This window comes from Vidua macroura, chromosome 14 (assembly GCF_024509145.1).
Source record: "Vidua macroura isolate BioBank_ID:100142 chromosome 14, ASM2450914v1, whole genome shotgun sequence".
NCBI lineage: Eukaryota > Metazoa > Chordata > Aves > Passeriformes > Viduidae > Vidua > Vidua macroura.
Genome location: NC_071584.1, coordinates 15,045,234 through 15,061,831, shown reverse-complemented (window position 1 = coordinate 15,061,831; position 16,598 = coordinate 15,045,234). Strand labels below are relative to the sequence as shown.

Here is a 16,598-nt window from a genome sequence, read left to right as displayed (position 1 = left end):
GAGAGTGGGGAAGGTCCTGTGCCAAGACATGAGCTGTTCAGAGCCTGGGCTGAGCAGGCTCCTGTTGCCTCATCTGACAGATCTCCCTGACTGCCACACACCCTCCAATTCCCAATGTGCTTATGGCTATGACCACTGCTGTCTCACCAGTACCTAACCCCTGCAGTGCTGCAGAGAGTGCCTCAGCTCAGGGCCTCTGCTGTTCTCCACCAGCTGGGATTTACCCAGGATGAGCACCAGTAAAGCAATTCATGACAGTAGATAAAGCTGCTGAGGAACCAGTTCTTTCATATGGCTTGGACTTCACATCTCTGCTTCTAGAAACTGGGAGAATCTGTGATTACTCTTAACATAAAGCTAGTGATACCAGAGAAAAGCCTCTGGGTATGTCTGAGCAGGGGAAAATGCCCAGGAACATCAATTCAGTGAATATTTACTCTAATTTGCAAGGCCCCATGAAAGGGTGGTACCTGCAAGCCCTGATCAGCCCAGAGCTGATTGCAATTTGCTCCAACAGACTTCAAAACCACAGAACATAGAATCAAGTAGTAAAAGGCTGTGGGGACCCTCCCATTGAACTTCTAGGCCTATCAAACCCCCCCACTAGTTTTAAAATTCTTTCTTCCCATTGTATATATGGGGAGAAAGAACTGATGAAAGAAAGAAAATGTGAAAATATATTTCACATTCCAGACCTTTCTGTGGCTTACACTGTATTACCAAGAGCTCCGTGAGGAATTAAGAGGACTCACACTATTACAGGTTGTCAGGATCATTAGTGAAGGCATTAAAACCAAGCTTGAATGTCTTCAAACTACTAAAGCCCCGTTGTGGTACATCCAACACCTTTAACACTGTCCAGGCTATGGGAAGAGGATGGGGCAAGCCCCAGCCAGGGTGCTCAGGCACTCTTGGGGGAAGCAGCTTCCCAGGGGACAGCTCTGTTGAGCAGGAACGTGGTCTGGTCAGCAGCAGGCACAGGGAAGGGTCTTTCTTCAGGGACTCATCAACTTAATGAGGAAACCTTTGAACCAAGGTCAGTGGGGTTGGTGCTGTGAGCCTGCAGGTGGGTCCAAACCACAGAGCAGCATCCTGAACACACACAGTTGGAATGGAAACAAGAAAGAAAATACTGGCTCATTTTTGTTCCCCTGCTTTGGTGTCCATGTCCCAGTGACAGAAACGCACCAGCCAGCCCTGTGCCAGCATCAGGAGGAGATTTCCATACAAAAACACGCAAACACAAAGTTGTCTGCCATAGGAAAATATTGCAAAAGGTATACTTCTTAATTTGCTACTGCAAAATATTTTTCACCCCACGATTTTTCCAATTTCAGATTGATAGTGCTAGCTTGTACTTTAAGCTAAAACATTTTGATATTCCAATGGCAATTGGCAAATCCTTTTGCTCCCTAGATCTCCTGTGAAACTGGCTTTTTCCATAAAACACTTTGGAAGTCTTGTGTGACTGACAGCTGTCATACTGGCATCACAGACTCTTTTCTTTTATCCTTGTCATCTCCTTCCTTTGTCTGAATTATCTCATGGATTTTGGGAAACTGGTTAAAAGCTCGCAGCAGAGGAGCAGCAGAACCCCTGGGATCCCTTCCTTCACCTCACATGGTGTTTTTAGATAATGATCATCTCCAGCAGACAGTGCTGAAATAACAGTCTGCTGAAGGGAGCATGTTCTCCTTTTCAGCCAGGGCCTCTGAGGGCTCTTCTCTGTGGTGTGTTTGCTTGGGTTTCAGGCAGGTGAAGAGTTCACAAAAAATTTACAGTTGGAGTCTTTCTTTATCCAGAGGCAGAAGTTTATGTTTTCCGCTTAATGTTTCTGGAAATAACAGGAACAGCTGCTAAAGAACACTGCCTGTTTTCAGAAAAAAGAGAGGAACCCTTAATTTCAGATTTGAAGTGATTTTTGCTTTGTTTAAACACACCTGCCAAGTTCTAGCTTTCCTTTCTTTTAACTTCATTTAAAAAATTGTCATACAGGGAACAAGAAACAGAGCTCTTTCCATTTTGTATGCCAGACTTTTGAAGTCTCCAGCAGTTCAGCGTGAAAATTGCCAAGGAAAAGAGGGCAAAAAATGTTTTAACAGACGGACACTTGCTATCTCAGGAAAGAATGCGGTAATTTAGCTCATCTGTAACACCTAGATCACCAAGAAAATTGAGCTGACATCTATACACACACACTAATTACCAGAGACATGAGCACACCAGAGGAGTTCCCTAGGCTGAAGATGTCACAAACTGTGTGTCCTGGGTACCTGACTTTGGGCGCTGCTGCCCAAGAGATCCACTAAAGAAAAGCTGTGTTTCAGCATAAGGGTGACTGAGGGCTCAGCCAGGACTCAAACAGCAAAGGCTAAAACAGACTCAAAATAACTCCCAGGAAATAACAAACATTCTGGGGCAAGACTGAAGGGGGATTCTGCTCAAAAGCAGCATGACAATTTGACAATTGAAGCAAAATTATCAGGTTACCATCCCACCAGCAGGCCCTGGGATGGCAGCCAGCTCTCCTCAGCTGGAAGCAAAACACCAAAGCACATCCCTAATCCCAGGAAGAGGCTCCCAGAACATGGCCAAGCCCGGTTCTTGAGGACATGGGGAAAGGCAAATGGTCCTTGAATTTCACTTAGCCAGTTGTTGCTGGACTCACACTTCGCAGTGTCTGTGTAACATGCTGTAGGCAGTAACACAGCCAATAAATAACCCTTAGTTCACGCCCGGGGGTACTCAGTGGGTGGTGCTCTGCAGGATTAGGTTAAAACTGCTCAGACTGAGTGACACCTGTGGGTCTGTCAGGTCCTCACGTGCCTGATCCCACCAGGCTGACCTCCTGTGCGAGGCTCTGGGGCATCTCCAGAAAACCTGTGCTTGGCTGCAGTACCACTGGCTCGATGAACTCAGTTGCACGGCCAAGGAAAGGTTTTATTGCTTCCCTGAACACCATGGGAACAAGTAATGATTTATAGTGGTTTATTGATGGTCTGATTCTGCTGCCTCAGGAGACTCAGGAGAAGAGTGAACAAAAGACAGGATGCTGACTCATGAGCAGAAATGGAGAAAAGAGATGACATGTTGCTCAAACTAGCCTTCAGAGCAATGATGATATTCTGAGAGACATTAATGACTGGGAGAAGTATTGCTGGGATCCATCTGCTTGTTTTAACTTTCCCAGGGCAAGTGTTTTTTAGCTGTGGGCTTTCATGTATATTAGGTGCAATATTATTACTTACAAATCATCAGCTGGAAAGGAGAGACATTATGTCAGAGGAGGAAAACTGACACCCCCAACATTTGGTTCAGCTTCACTGGAAATCTGTCACCTCCCTGGTCTTTTTGGGAAGAGTCTGAAGATTTAAATTGAATGTACCAGACATATTTGGCTACTCTGCTCTGGCTGACCACTGCAAGCCGTCAAGACCTATTTTTAGACACATGAATAACGAAGGATTTTGGAGTGGATCCTGAAATGTCCTGAGCCTCAACAGGAATGTGGCAGTGGCACTCAAAGGGGCTTGTTTGCAAGTGTTGGATTTGTTCATTAGCTCTGAGCTCTCCATCCCAGTGTGAGCTGTGAGTCACATCTCCTCTGCCCACAGCCTCCCCGTGGAAGTGGTTCCAGCTGGGGGGGGTCTGTGCTTACTTGGGGCTCAGCCAGGGTCTGGGCAGTTCCACCTTCTGCTGATGTGGCTGTGAGAGTCACAGCCATGGCACAGTCCCCCTGCAGCCCCCCCAGCCCCCTGCCAGGCTGGCAGCTCGGGTCTGTCAGGGAGGCGTTGGGGACACAACTGCTGCCCTTCCTTGGCTGGTCTGTGCCGCCACCTCGGCAGCCCAGGGCTCGGGAGAGCGACTGGAGCTTCAGCTCAGGCTGACTTGTCTTGTTTGTGGTCTGTCAGCTGAGACACCAAACTCCATTGCTGTGTCCGAGGCTCAAGGGTCCCTGCCAAGGCACCAGCACAGCTCCAGACCACCAGCACCAGCACGAGCAGTGTCACTGCCACATCCCAAACGAGCAAGGCACAGTGCCACTGTGGCACATCCTGCAGCGTCACTGTGCCATATCCCAAACGAGCAGGGCACAGTGCCACTGTGGCACATCCTGCAGTGCCACTGTGGCACATCCTGCAGTGTCACTGTGCCACATCCCAAACGAGCAGGGTGCAGTGCCACTGTGCCACATCCTGCAGTGTCACTGTGGCACATCCCAAACGAGCAGGGTGCAGTGCCACTGTGCCACATCCTGCAGTGTCACTGTGGCACAACCCAAACGAGCAAGGCACAGTGCCACTGTGCCACATCCTGCAGCGTCACTGTGTCATATCCCAAACGAGCAGGGCACAGTGCCACTGTGGCACATCCTGCAGTGTCACTGTGCCATATCCCAAACGAGCAGGGCACAGTGCCACTGTGGCACATCCTGCAGCGTCACTGTGTCATATCCCAAACGAGCAGGGCACAGTGCCACTGTGGCACATCCTGCAGTGTCACTGTGCCACATCCCAAACGAGCAGGGTGCCCGGTTTATCGGTACCTGGAGCCTCTGGAGTAGCAGGTGAACCCCCAGGGACAGGCAGGCACATGCACACACTTTTTATCACATATCACATTCTTCTCTCCTGCAGCAGATGAGTGAGAGGCTCAGACCGGTGCCCAAGTCTGGACGGTGTTTCTCAAACCCTAATTACATTTTGATACGATTTTTTTAATTCTCCGAGAACCCCCCGTTCACTCGGAGCACGCCGGCACTGCCGAGCTCGGCAGTCAGTGAGGCGTGGGTGCTCACCGGGTGAGCGGCTGAGGACGAACCCGGCGGCCCACCCCGGGTCACGGGCACCCTCGCGGGCCCTCCCCGCCGCGGTCCCGGCGGTCCCGGCGGTCCCGGCGGTCCCGGCGGTCCCGGTCTCGGGGTCTTTTCCCCCTCGGGGCCCGCGGGGCACCGCGGCCGGGCAGGGCGGGAACCGCGGGCCGCCAGGGGGCGCTGCGGCACCGGGTGCGCCCTGACGGCGGGCGGTGACACAGCGCCCCCTGCTGGCTCCCGCCGCCGTTCCCGCTCTCCCGGTGCCCTCTCCCGGCTCCCGCCGCCGTTCCCGCTCTCCCGGTGCCCTCTCCCGGCCCCCGCATCGGTTCCCACTCCCCCCGTGCCCTCTCCCGGCTCCCGCCGTTCCCGATCTCCCGGTGCCCTCTCCCGGCTCCCGCCGTTCCCGCTCCCCCCGTGCCTTCTCCCGGCTCTCGCATCGGTTTCCGCTCCCCCCGTGCCCTCTCCCGGCTCCCGCCGCCGTTCCCGCTCCCCCCGTGCCCTCTCCCGGGTCATTTTCTCCATTTAACGACGCTGCTGTGGCCCTTCCCGGTGGCTCTCGGTCGGCACCGGTCATTGGATCGCGGCACCTCAGTCCTGGGCTCCCCGGACCGCCTGTGGCCATGAGACCCGTGCGTGTTTTCCTGCTCGTTGCGCTCAAAACTTCCTTTGGCACAGGAGCAGCCGAGCGAGCTGGGCTCTGCAGGGGAAAACCCACTGGATACATCCCGGTTACGGTGTTTGAGTGGGCAGAGGTGAGGGCACTTTCTCCTGTGAGAAGTCGGCTCCACACCTCACATTCTGGAACCTCCAGGAATAAAGAAACCACTGGTGACATCGATCCCTGCATTTTTAGACAGGCAGAGGTGAAACAGCTGAGCCAGCGCAGGTGTGTAATGTACCTGTATAAAGCCCTGTTGGCAATGTAGATCTTACAAAGAATCGTGAGACCTTCAGCAATGACAGGGCCTCAGTGTGACACATTCCAGCTGAAAAATACTCTGCTTTTCCTGGCCTTTGGATTCAGTGGGTGAGAGATGGGACAGAACACAACCTGTGTCCTGTGCCACCCTCCAGGTCCTCAGCCTTCCCAAAAGCTGCCAGCAGCTCAGTCCCCTCCGGGCTCCATCCTGCTCCGGCAGTGTCCCTGTGCTTGAAGGCTCTCTCCCATCTCTTTGTGGCAGCCAGCCATGCCCAGCCCCTTGCCCACACACATCCTGGGAGACAGTTTACGCCAGGTTTCTGTGAGCTGAATATCCAGACAAACCCCCCTTACTCTTGTCTGCATAGTGACAGAGGAATATTAAAAATGAAAATGAATTCAGGATCATTTACGGGTCAGTGCAGATGCCACAGAAGAGAATTTTCCACCTGAGAAAGCTGAATTTCGTCCTCCTGTGAAAAAAAGAGTCACATCTCCTTTTGATGTGTAGGAGACCAGGCCCATTGTTCTTCACCTGAGGTACCAGTCTCTGTGCAAACAATTGCACTGTGTGAGTTAACACTTCTCTGGTATGGAAAAATCATCAAGAAGAAGCAATTCTTGTACCTGAGTCAGGGATTTTTTTTTTTTTTAATGATCAAAGTCCACAGTAGCAGTAAAGTATCAGACTAAGTAACTTGGTTTTACCAGCTTAATAGTTATTCAGTTAGCTAATAATTACTTCAGTGGCAAGCTTAACTCCTGTGCAATGAGCACTGGGCTCTTTGACAATAGCAGCAATCCCAAGCTGAGTATGAGTTCAGGTGACCCCTCTGGTGTGTTCAACACTGTGTGTTGGGGGGCAGAGCACCCTATGAGCAAACCCTCAGGTGTCTTCTTACCGCAGTTAAAGCCAAAACAAGAGGAACCCTCCATGGAGGGATGTCTTTCCCATTCCTCTGACTTACACATTCCTATTCCTACATCTCCCCATTTTTCAAACTAAAGCCATTTGGTCTGGGTTTGGAGGGTGCCACAGTGCTCTGGGCAATGTTGAAATGAATCCAGTTAACATCTTCCATTTTAATCACTAAGAAGTGACTCAAAAAGCCTGTGAGCCCTCTGCACAAAGGAGCTGCACAAAGCTCATCAGGGCTGGTTAAATGATTCACAGCTGCAGGTTCATTATTCTGCTTAGAAAGTTTCTTCAAAAGGAGAGATAAGAAACAGCTCTTCAGAGAGGGCAGTAAAATATTCTCTTCCTTTGGTACAGCCACCTGATTTTAACACCTTTAATGCTCAAGGGTTATTTTAATGTAGCTGCAGGGCTCTGTATTTGGCATATTGCTGGTTTTCAGCAGATTTGTAGCTGGAAATTGATGTATCATCCTCAATGACCAGTTACCTGCCTGAGCTCTTGCTGCCCTACTTGCAGCTTTGCCCAGCAAGTCTGGGTCTGGCACAGTCATAGCACACGTCTTGTTACTGAGCAGCCCTTTCCAAACAAATCTGGCTTTGATGACCAGTTTTCATGTTTGGCAGAGCTGTAGCAGACTTGCTGTGCACAGCTCCTGCCCTCTTTGCTTGCAGCCAGGTGAGGAAGAGCACAAGTTCCCCAGCAAGGGGAAGGGAGCCAGGGCCTGGCTGAGCATTCCAGCAGGAGCACCAAGGAAAAATGCACAAGGAATCGATCAGGCTGTGCTTCTCTTCATGGAAGTGTTTATTGGAGAATAACAATTTAATTCAAGGAGACCTCAAAGTATCCCATGCTCCTGCCTGGGCCGAGGTGCCAGGCAAAAAGTGCTGCTGGGACCAGCCATTGACTGCATGAGCTGCAGGGAAGCACATGGCAATGAAACAGCATTTGCAGTCGGGGCACATCCATGGCTGGCTCCTCACCTGGGTAACCACAGCACTTCTTTGTGCAAAGTGCTTTTCATGCTGAAAGAAGTCAAGACACACAGAGACAAAAGTTTTGGTTTATGTCTGCCATGAGCAGCAGTCTATGCTTTTTTGCTAATCCTCTTGTAAGAGGGAATATCATCTCCTTTTCATAACTCAAAGTTACACAAAACCCAGAGGAGAGAGAGGGTGCTGAACCAGTATTTTATTTGACTGTTAGACCCCAAAGAACATAGGTGGATCAAATCTTACTGTATTACAACCACACAGATATTTTAACAGAGCGCATATTAAAGCAAGAGCATCTGCTGGGAGGTTGTGTGTAATCAGGAGGAAGTTTGCCAGACTCTTACAAAAACAATCACCTCGATGAAACAATGTTTTTTAAGGCAGCTCAACATTGCCAGACTGCACACTCCTACTGAGGAAAGCGCTGCTGTGCAAGAATCAGCATGGGATGTGCTCTGAGGAAACAATGTCAGCTTTTCACCTGGGAGCAGAGTCCCTTGGAGAGCTGTTGCCAGGCGAGGGATGATGTCTGCCTACTGCCATGGTCAGATGGGCAGCCTGTGGGTTTGACCTTGGCCTGCACCATCCTTCTATTCACACAAGGCTGAGGGATGCTGAGCCAGCATGCTGTCCTGCTGAAGGATGAGGGGCAAGAACAAACTCTGATTTATTTAGCCCAGAGTAAGGAGTTTGACGGTTCTCTGGGAGTGGATTGGGATACACATGCAAATTGCATTATTTATTCTCATTGATTTTTTCCAATGTAAAGAGAAGAGCATTTGAGTAAGTTTTACTAAATTACAGTAACAATGTTTATTTGCATTTGCGATTGGTTTGTTTTTTTAAGAAGAGACATCTTGTTTATGGAAACCTCCAGATAGTAACAGCAGGGAAATGCCATTTGCAGTGTCATGGATTCCCAGTTTTCCAGGCAGTAAAACACCCAGCTTAGGAGTAATGTCTAGTTAATGCTGTAATTTATTTGTAACACAGAATTAAAGGTTTTGGTACTGCTTCTGTGGTGCCAGCTCCAGGCAGGGCTCCACTCCAGTGGAACCAAATCAAAGGTTCACCTGGTCAGAGCCGATACCTGAGCCTTGGGTATTTGCTCTCTGAGGAGATGTTTCTAATCCCATTTCCTCGCCATAGCATATCCTCTGCAAAGTAATTCCTGCAGATGTGAAGGAAAAGAGATCACTGTGCCTCAGATGGGAGCACAGACCTGAAGCCTTAGTGCTGTCAATGCCACTGGGATTTGCAGTGTCCCAGGCCATGCCAGGTCCCTGTCCAGCTGTAGTTGTCTTCCTCCTTCCCACAATAACTTAGGAAAAAGCAAGATTAGTGTTACTCTTACTTTTTCCTTCCCTTCACAGTTTCTTTTTGAAATACAAGTGCATTCTCAGGTCGCATATTTTTTTACCCATCCAAGCATCTTGATTTCCAAATTGAAGCAGCCTTTCACGCAGGTCTGCAGCTGTGACATGCTGCCAGTCTGGGTGGAAATGCTCCATCTGTAGAGGTGTAATTTAGAGTATTTTGCATGGGAAGACTGAAGCTCATTTCCTTTTCACTGTCTTTTGAAGCTCAACCCTTTACCAACACAAGGGCTGAGCCAGTGCAGAATGGACACAAAGAAACTGGTTATTCTTTCTGAGAAAGAGGAGAACACAACTTTGGTGGCTTTTCATAGCCATAGGCTGAAGTTGGCCATGTGCTCCCACTGGGTATCTCTCTCTAGTGACCCAAACCCAGCTCTGAAAAGTGGTGGCTGACTCCCCTGTGAGCCCCCAGAGCAGCAGCTGCTGGTGCCAGCTGTCAGGCACACACATCCCCAGGAATCCCAGCTATCCCTTGAATTCCAGAGGCATCATTTGGACCTGGACCAGCACTGCTGGTGTGCCCTGCCACCAGCGATGTAGCTGGAAAACAAGGATCTCTGCTTGAGGCAAATGCTGTGGCACATTGTCAGATGCTCAGTTTAACTGAGCAGGGAATACATGACCATTTACATGTTACAGGTTAAACTTCTTCCATCTCCTGCCTTTTGGGTTGAAAACCTGCAGGTCTGGTTTGTCCCATTGCAATGAAACCAACACAATGCTGGTTCCAGCTCAGACAAAAGCGGAACCCCCAGTTCCATAGCTGCTTAAAGGCTGCTGCTGCTGCCGCCCACGGGATAACTACAGGACAGGGAGACAGGCTGACCCAATGGGGAAGGGCTGCCAGCCTGGCAGGGAAGCCACAAAGAACACAGTTCTTGAGGACTGGTAAAAAATAAAATGTTATTGAAAGTGAAAATAATTTTGATTTTATGCCTAAGAAATGTCAATTCACGAAGTTAAAGCCCTAAGAGTTTTTTACATCAAGACACAGTGGGCAGCTGGTGTGTGTATAACCAGTGTAGCTTCCCCATGGTTGCTTAGATCATGAAAGGCTTTGTGTGCTGTTAAATAATTCTTTTCATTTTTGCTGACTGTTCCAATGAAAAATTTACTCAACACCCCCCATTCTGGATCCCACAAGCAGGCAATTCATCCCTAGAGAATTTTGATACCTGAGAGAACAAGGTCCTGAATGACCCAGTCAAAGGCTGAAGTTCGCGTGCTGTGGGCAGAAGGTTGACTTGATGGCCTCCAGAGGCCTTTCCAAACCCATTTTGCCCACGATTTTGCAATCCCTACGTGAAGCTGCCCAGCTGTCAGATGCAAGGTTCAGCTTTCTGCCACAATCGGCTGCACGCTGGATATGTCCGTCCTTGCAGAGTTCCTCTGGGAGGGTGTCTGTGCCTTCTGGCACGCGCTGCTTCTTTTGCAGCGGCAGCTCTCAGCCTTGGCATGCCGGAACAGGGGGGAGACGGGCTGCAGAGCGTGGCCCTGAGCCGTGCTCCTGCGCCGGCACACGCACAGCAGGGACCGCAGCTCCGCGCGGAAGCTCTCGTTCAGCCAGCAGTAGATGAAGGGGTTGTAGCAGGTGCTGCTCATGGCGAACCAGTGAAAAGCAAAGTACAGAGCGTTGCTGCTGTGGATGGCCCTGCAGGAGATGAGCACCACGTAGCAGTTCAGGGGAAACCAGCACACGGCAAACACAACCACCACCACCATCAGCATCTTCAGCGTCATCTTCTTCTTCCGCTGATGGGCGTAGTATTGCTCCATGGTGAGGTCCCCAATGGCGTTCCTCAGCCAGAGCTTTTTGGCCACTATGGCATACGTGATGGAGATCACAAGCAAGGGCAGAACATACAAGAGAACAAACGTAGTCAGGTCCAAGTACTTCCAGAAAAGATCAGCAGGAGGAGGGAAGCTGGGGAGGCAGACCATTCGGATGGTTCTGTTTCTGAAGATCAAAGAGAAAGAGCTCTCAATTCCACTAGCAGCTGCACACATCTGAGGACAAACAGCTCAGACATTCAGACAAGTTTCAGTACAGGTACAGGTAGCAGAATTCATTTGGTGTCATGGGCAGGTGCCACTTTCAATGGAAAATTTTACTCTAGGTTTGACCTTTGGCTCCAAGGAAGGTTATCTTAAACACATCCCCAGGAAAAGAAAGAAATCATCCATATTGGCATCTGTGTCCTCTGCTGATGAGGAGGCCCTCTCCCCTGTGCCTGCCCCAAATTACATGGTTGAACCTCTGAGCCCAAAACAACTAATGAACCATCCTGGAAGCAATTCCATCAATTGTCATGGTCCCTTTGTGACAGACACAGCACCCATGCAAAGGGAACTAAAACTTCTCTGTTTCACCACCCTTTCTCTCCAATAACATGGATGGAGGAATGTGGCCTTGGCTTCCATGGGGCTTTGCAAATGTCATACGACAAAAAATATGCAAATGTCTTACCCAATATAAAACCTTGTCAGAGTCTGATAAATGGCGTGTGGCAATGAGAAGCAGCTGGCCATAACCCAGATGATGATGATGCAAATCCCTCCTTTCACCATGGACATGCGTGGCTTGAGAGGGTGCATGATCACCTGCAGAGAAAAACCACTCCTGAGGATTTACAGTGTCTTGGTCACTCTTTAAAGCCCCATGTTGCATGTGACATGCAGCAGCAGCTCCACATCTCTTCAGTGTGAAAAGGCAGAGAGACTCGCTTTACAGGACTTCAGGGAGCACAAGGGCTGGGAAATGCACGGAGTTGTGCACATATTGGATGTTACTGGCTGGCCCAGAGCCTGAGCAGAGAAGCACATTCTGTGTGACCCATCAGCAGGACTCCAGAGACCACGGTAGTGAGATCTCTGTTGAGCTATATGCACTGTGGAGGATTACCTTAGGCAATGAAACAGTAATTAAAAATAGACCTATCATGTCATCCAGATGATCTCTTGGCTGACGAAGTCTTCGGTATTTTAAGCATGTCGTTTCTAGTCCCATTATAAATACCTACTTAATCAAGTTGTACAGCTCCCCCAGAGTATCTGCCTGCTGTGGTATTTCTCAGCAATATTTATAGAGGAAAATGTTGGTTTCTCTTTTGTCCAGGACATCTCCTCACTTTATCTCCTCGGGCCATACTAGTTCATTAAAGCCCTGAGGAACCCACTCCACTGAATTTAAGGGCGTGTATTGTTTGCCCTTAATTAAAGGAAACACTTCTTGATACCTAGCCATGCCTTGCAATCAACCCAGAATCTACTGATTAAAATGAATCACTGTCAAAGCGCTTTGATTTCAGGAGCTGTAATATTGCACATGAAATGGGCAGACTGTCAAACTCTTGGTGGTGAAAAGGACAGAAGTGGCAGTCCCCGTGATTCTCTGACACCAGGTGGAGCCAGTTCTTGTTTTGAAGTTCATCCAGCCGTGGCATTTATCACGTGAAGTTGCTTTTCTCTAGCAACTGTTTCAGGGACTCCAGCACTGCAAGAAATGCAGTCTGCCTGACAGCTCACCTTGCTGGATCTGGCCTCCCAGCACTCAGCACTGATCAGCTAAAGAACAAATTACAAACTCTGTTTCACTTAAGGAAACCTTTCAGTCTGTACTGACTGCTTGACTTGAAAGGTTTTCCCGGCTGGTAAGTATCTGGGCTGGAGGAGGAGAGAATTTCTTACCTTGGACTGGATGAGTTAATATAGTTCTTAATGTTTCCAGCCTTAGGCAAGGAACGGGGCAAGTGTCAGAACAGAAAGACTCATAAATCTGTGTGGAGAGATCGTGTGGGCTGGCTGGTGTTTGAATTCAGCACTCATCCCCACCCTGCTGGTGGGGCTGTGCTCTGAGGCAGGGCTGAGGAGGGCAGGGAGCCCACGAGCCCAATGGCCCAGGCAGAGCAGGGCTGGATCAGGCTGTCTGGCACTGATCTGAGGTTTTCAGTATCTCCAAGGACAGAGATTCCCACTAACCACAACCTCTCTGGACAGCCTGTTGCAGTATTTCATCACCCTCACTGTAAAAAACATGGGTGTTTTGTCCACTGCCATGAAAGCTGGAGTTCTCCCCTCTGTTGCCTGAGTCTCAAGACAGTGCAGGTTTCCAGGCACTGGGATTTGAGGAGGAAACAACTGTGTGTTTAGCACATTATTTTCTAGCAAACACAGGGACGGTGTCTTCAACATACCTGGTGCCGGTCCAGTGCAATGGCAGCGAGGGTCAGCACAGACACGTGGACAGAGCAGTACTGAACAAAGCGGCTGATGTGACACATCAGCTTTCCAAAAACCCAGGTGCTGCTCACAAACCTCACCTGAAGAACAGACAACATCGGATTAAGAGGAGCAGTACCTGAAAAGAGGCAAATTGGCTTCCCAGGTGCCCAGTGTGGAATAAATGCTTTAATACAGTTTCCTGAGGCTTTGGAGGTGCTTTATCCTCAGTTTTTCCTAGGGAAACAGTGACTGTGCAAGAGGGTCTCAAAGTGAGGTGAGATTTACTGCACTGTGCAAACCAATGGCTTGAGCAGTGCTCTGTGTATGTTGTGTACATGTGTACACTTGTACATTTACCATGGCCCTTCTGGAACACATAAAGAAATCTTAGCTCTGCTCCTCAACAGGACTCTGCAGGGCACACTAGGTGCCTCCCAGAAAACCTTTGGACATGTGCATGCTGAAAGCTGCATGGTCTCCAAACTTAGTGAGAGAAATCCATTGAATCCATCTCACCTGTTCCCAGAGAGGTCTTAATGATGATGGCTTTTCTGCAGAGGAGAATGTGCCAAATTGCCTCATTCCCTTGTTATTCCCGACTGTGTAATATTAATTACAATTTAATGTCACTCATTTTGCTGCAGATTAAGCTAATTTGAGGTAAAGTACATTTACTACAAAGCATCTGTCCACAGAAAATTAGTCAAGACTAGCTAATCTGTTTTCAATTAGTCTAATTAATTTCCCTGTAGGGGTGACTCTTGCAGCACTGACTGTCACTGAACTAGAGCAGTGTGTTGGATCTCTGGAGCTGGTGTAAAGCTCATTCCTGAGAGAGCTGATAGAAATTTAATTACACGTGCCTAGTGTGTGGTTGTTTGTGTGTGAGCACACACGGGGGCACCAGGCTCTCCCTGAACAAATTACAGGATGCAAATCCCATCAGAGCAAGGCAGGGAAGTCCCACTAAAAAAACAGTATTAGTTTAAGAAAGGGTGAATTCCAATAGCTAATTCAAGACCTGCTTTTGGAAGGCTGAAGAGTGCTCTGGACAGGGATGAAGCAGGACTTTGAACAGGAGTGCTGGGTCAAATCCAGGAGCAGAGTCCTGTGTACACGGCATGTATAGTCTGTGACAGTGGGGCAAGAAATTAATCTTTAATTTTCCCCACGTCATTAATTTAATATTCTTTTATATCATATATTTTTTAGTCACTGAAAATAAAAAAAAGGACTACTAGCCCCAGGAAGCATCATCTGTAGTGGCTGAGGGAGGGACATGCCACCAACACTCTTCAGTGCAGCCTGAGCACTTCCCTGAGATGTTGCACAGACTGACCTGGTTCATGTTGTTTCCATAGGAAACCAGCCATTAGTTGGATTTTCTCGTGTCAAACTTGTCCCCACTTCCTTCCCCATCTACAGGCAAAAAGGACTCCCAGATCTGTGCCTTGCCCAGGCAGAGGGGGAAAGCTGCAGCAGAGTGATCCCTGCAGAGACTGCGGGGTGGGGGCGTGAGCCCCCAGCTCCACTTGCTCAGGGGGTGTTTATGAGGGGGCCATGACTGCACCCTCTCCAGAAGGCAAAAGGGAAAGGGGGGCAAAAGTAAGTCTGGATACCAGCATGGTCCCAGCCCTTCAATCCTAGTGCACACAGCTGACAGGCACACACAGACACCGGCAGGCAGGGCTGCACGGGGCTCACCAGTGTGAAGGGGGTGTTCAGGGTGGTGATCATCACATCAGCAACGGCCAGATTTACGATGAACAGGTTGGTGGCAGAGTGCATCCTCTTGTTCTTGATGACCACGTGGCACACCAGGATGTTGCCGAAGAGAGAGATGCAGATGATCACAGAGTAGGCGACAATCAGCAGCGCCTTCACCGTCCGGCTCTGGGACTCGCCCTCATACTTGGCTCCGCTAGCAAAGTCCCCCAGGTCCTCCAGGTTCAAGTCACTGTGGAAGAAGGACTGGTTAGGGAAGCCGTAGAGTGCAGAGAAGAAGCTGGTCGTGTTGTGGTTCTCCGCTCTCCAGAAGGGCTTGGGCATGTACTGCAAGGGGAACCAGGTGTGCTGTCTCATGGCTGGGGCAGCAGAGCCCTGGTCCAGCCACACTCGTCAGCGCCTTCTGCCAGCTCAGCTGCTAAAGCCAGTGGTTGCAGGAGGGAACACACACATTTGTCTTTTAAAAATCTGCCCCATGGTTGCAAACTAGAGAAAAGAGTTGATAAATGAGTCCTTCTGCCTGTGCTGGGGACACATCAGCTTCACCTCAGAGGCTCCCTGACAGCTGTCCTTCTTAAAGTCACATATATCCCCCACAGAGAAGCTGATTCAGAGACTGAAATATCAGAGATCCCCAAACACTTTCTCTGCACCAAGGAAGAAATCTTAGTGAATAATTCCTTTTGGGCACTGTTCTTCTTCAATCTGCAATTTATCCTTGGAAATCTGCTTTACTGGTTCTCCACACAGTCCTTAATCCATCAGGTTTTTGTTTCCCAAGAGTTTTCAGAGCTTGAAAGAAAAAAAAAAAAAAAAACAAAAAAAAACAAGAGCTGTCTTTCGCTTTGCTTTCCCCCCTCCAAGTATCTCTGACTACTCAGTGAAGCAGCTTTGCTCAGCAGCAGAATGGTCCCTGTGTTCCCTGTGATATACACAGCTGCCAGATGACACACTGCACAGGAAGGAGCCAATGGCAGATCTCTTCCCAGTTTTTCCTGAGGTGTATCACAACCCACACGTGGGCAACAGCACAGCCTGACATGTGCAGATCCAGAGAGCAGCAAAACACAGATGGAGGGTGGATGTGATATGATCTCCCCATCTGCTCTCTGCTCTTCTCTGGACACCCAGCACAACAGCTACATGGGGGTGAAGCATCTTCACTACTTTGTGGCACCTCTCTTCATCCCAGAGTTTTAGCAGAGAACATCTGAGGGCCTTGTGCTTGGCCCCAGCCCCTTCCTGCTCTCATGTGGTGCAGAGGGTAGAGTGAAAAGTGAAATGCAATCTGACAATAAGAGCAGCAGCCCAGCATGCACAGGGGGCACCCAGGATGGCCAGCTGCACTCTCTGCATCCCGGCTGGGCTGGGGTCTGCGCTGAGCCCCGGGGCATTCAGGCACCTGCTGGCATCTGTGCAGCAGCCTGGCAGGGGCTGCAGGAGCACACAGGGCTCCATCCCTGGGCTCCTTTGCTGCCAGGCCCCTTTGCCATGGTCCCTGCCATTTCCCTGCTGTGCATCAGGAGGGTGAGGGGGCAGAGCAGCCCTGGCTGTACACGCACGAACCCAACAGCAGTGAGATGTCCCAGCTGCCAGAGGTGGGTGGCTCTCATCCCATATTCCTGCAGAA

The 16,598-nt window shown here is 49.6% G+C and overlaps 1 protein-coding gene across 1 annotated transcript; it reads right to left on the bottom strand.

Annotated features, from left to right (window-relative positions):
* Nucleotides 1-10,354: 10,354 nt before the first annotated feature.
* Nucleotides 10,355-15,352, bottom strand: LOC128814531 (G-protein coupled receptor 83-like). Its single transcript, XM_053990459.1, has 4 exons — nt 14,948-15,352; nt 13,216-13,341; nt 11,490-11,623; nt 10,355-10,979 (listed from the first exon to the last, which is right to left on the bottom strand). The coding sequence occupies exons 1-4, from the start codon at nt 15,323-15,325 to the stop codon at nt 10,355-10,357; spliced, it is 1,263 nt and encodes a 420-aa protein (XP_053846434.1). The 5' UTR covers nt 15,326-15,352.
* Nucleotides 15,353-16,598: the final 1,246 nt, after the last annotated feature.

Excerpts from the sequence above, each read along its gene's own strand:
- LOC128814531 (XM_053990459.1), bottom strand. The coding sequence starts at position 15,325 with ATGAGACAGCACACCTGGTTCCCCTTGCAGTACATGCCCAAGCCCTTC. Across the intron at positions 11,624-13,215 it reads TTGCACTGGACCGGCACCAG|GTGATCATGCACCCTCTCAA; the intron begins GTATGTTGAAGA and ends TTTTCTCTGCAG. Across the intron at positions 10,980-11,489 it reads CTGACAAGGTTTTATATTGG|AAACAGAACCATCCGAATGG; the intron begins GTAAGACATTTG and ends TTTGATCTTCAG.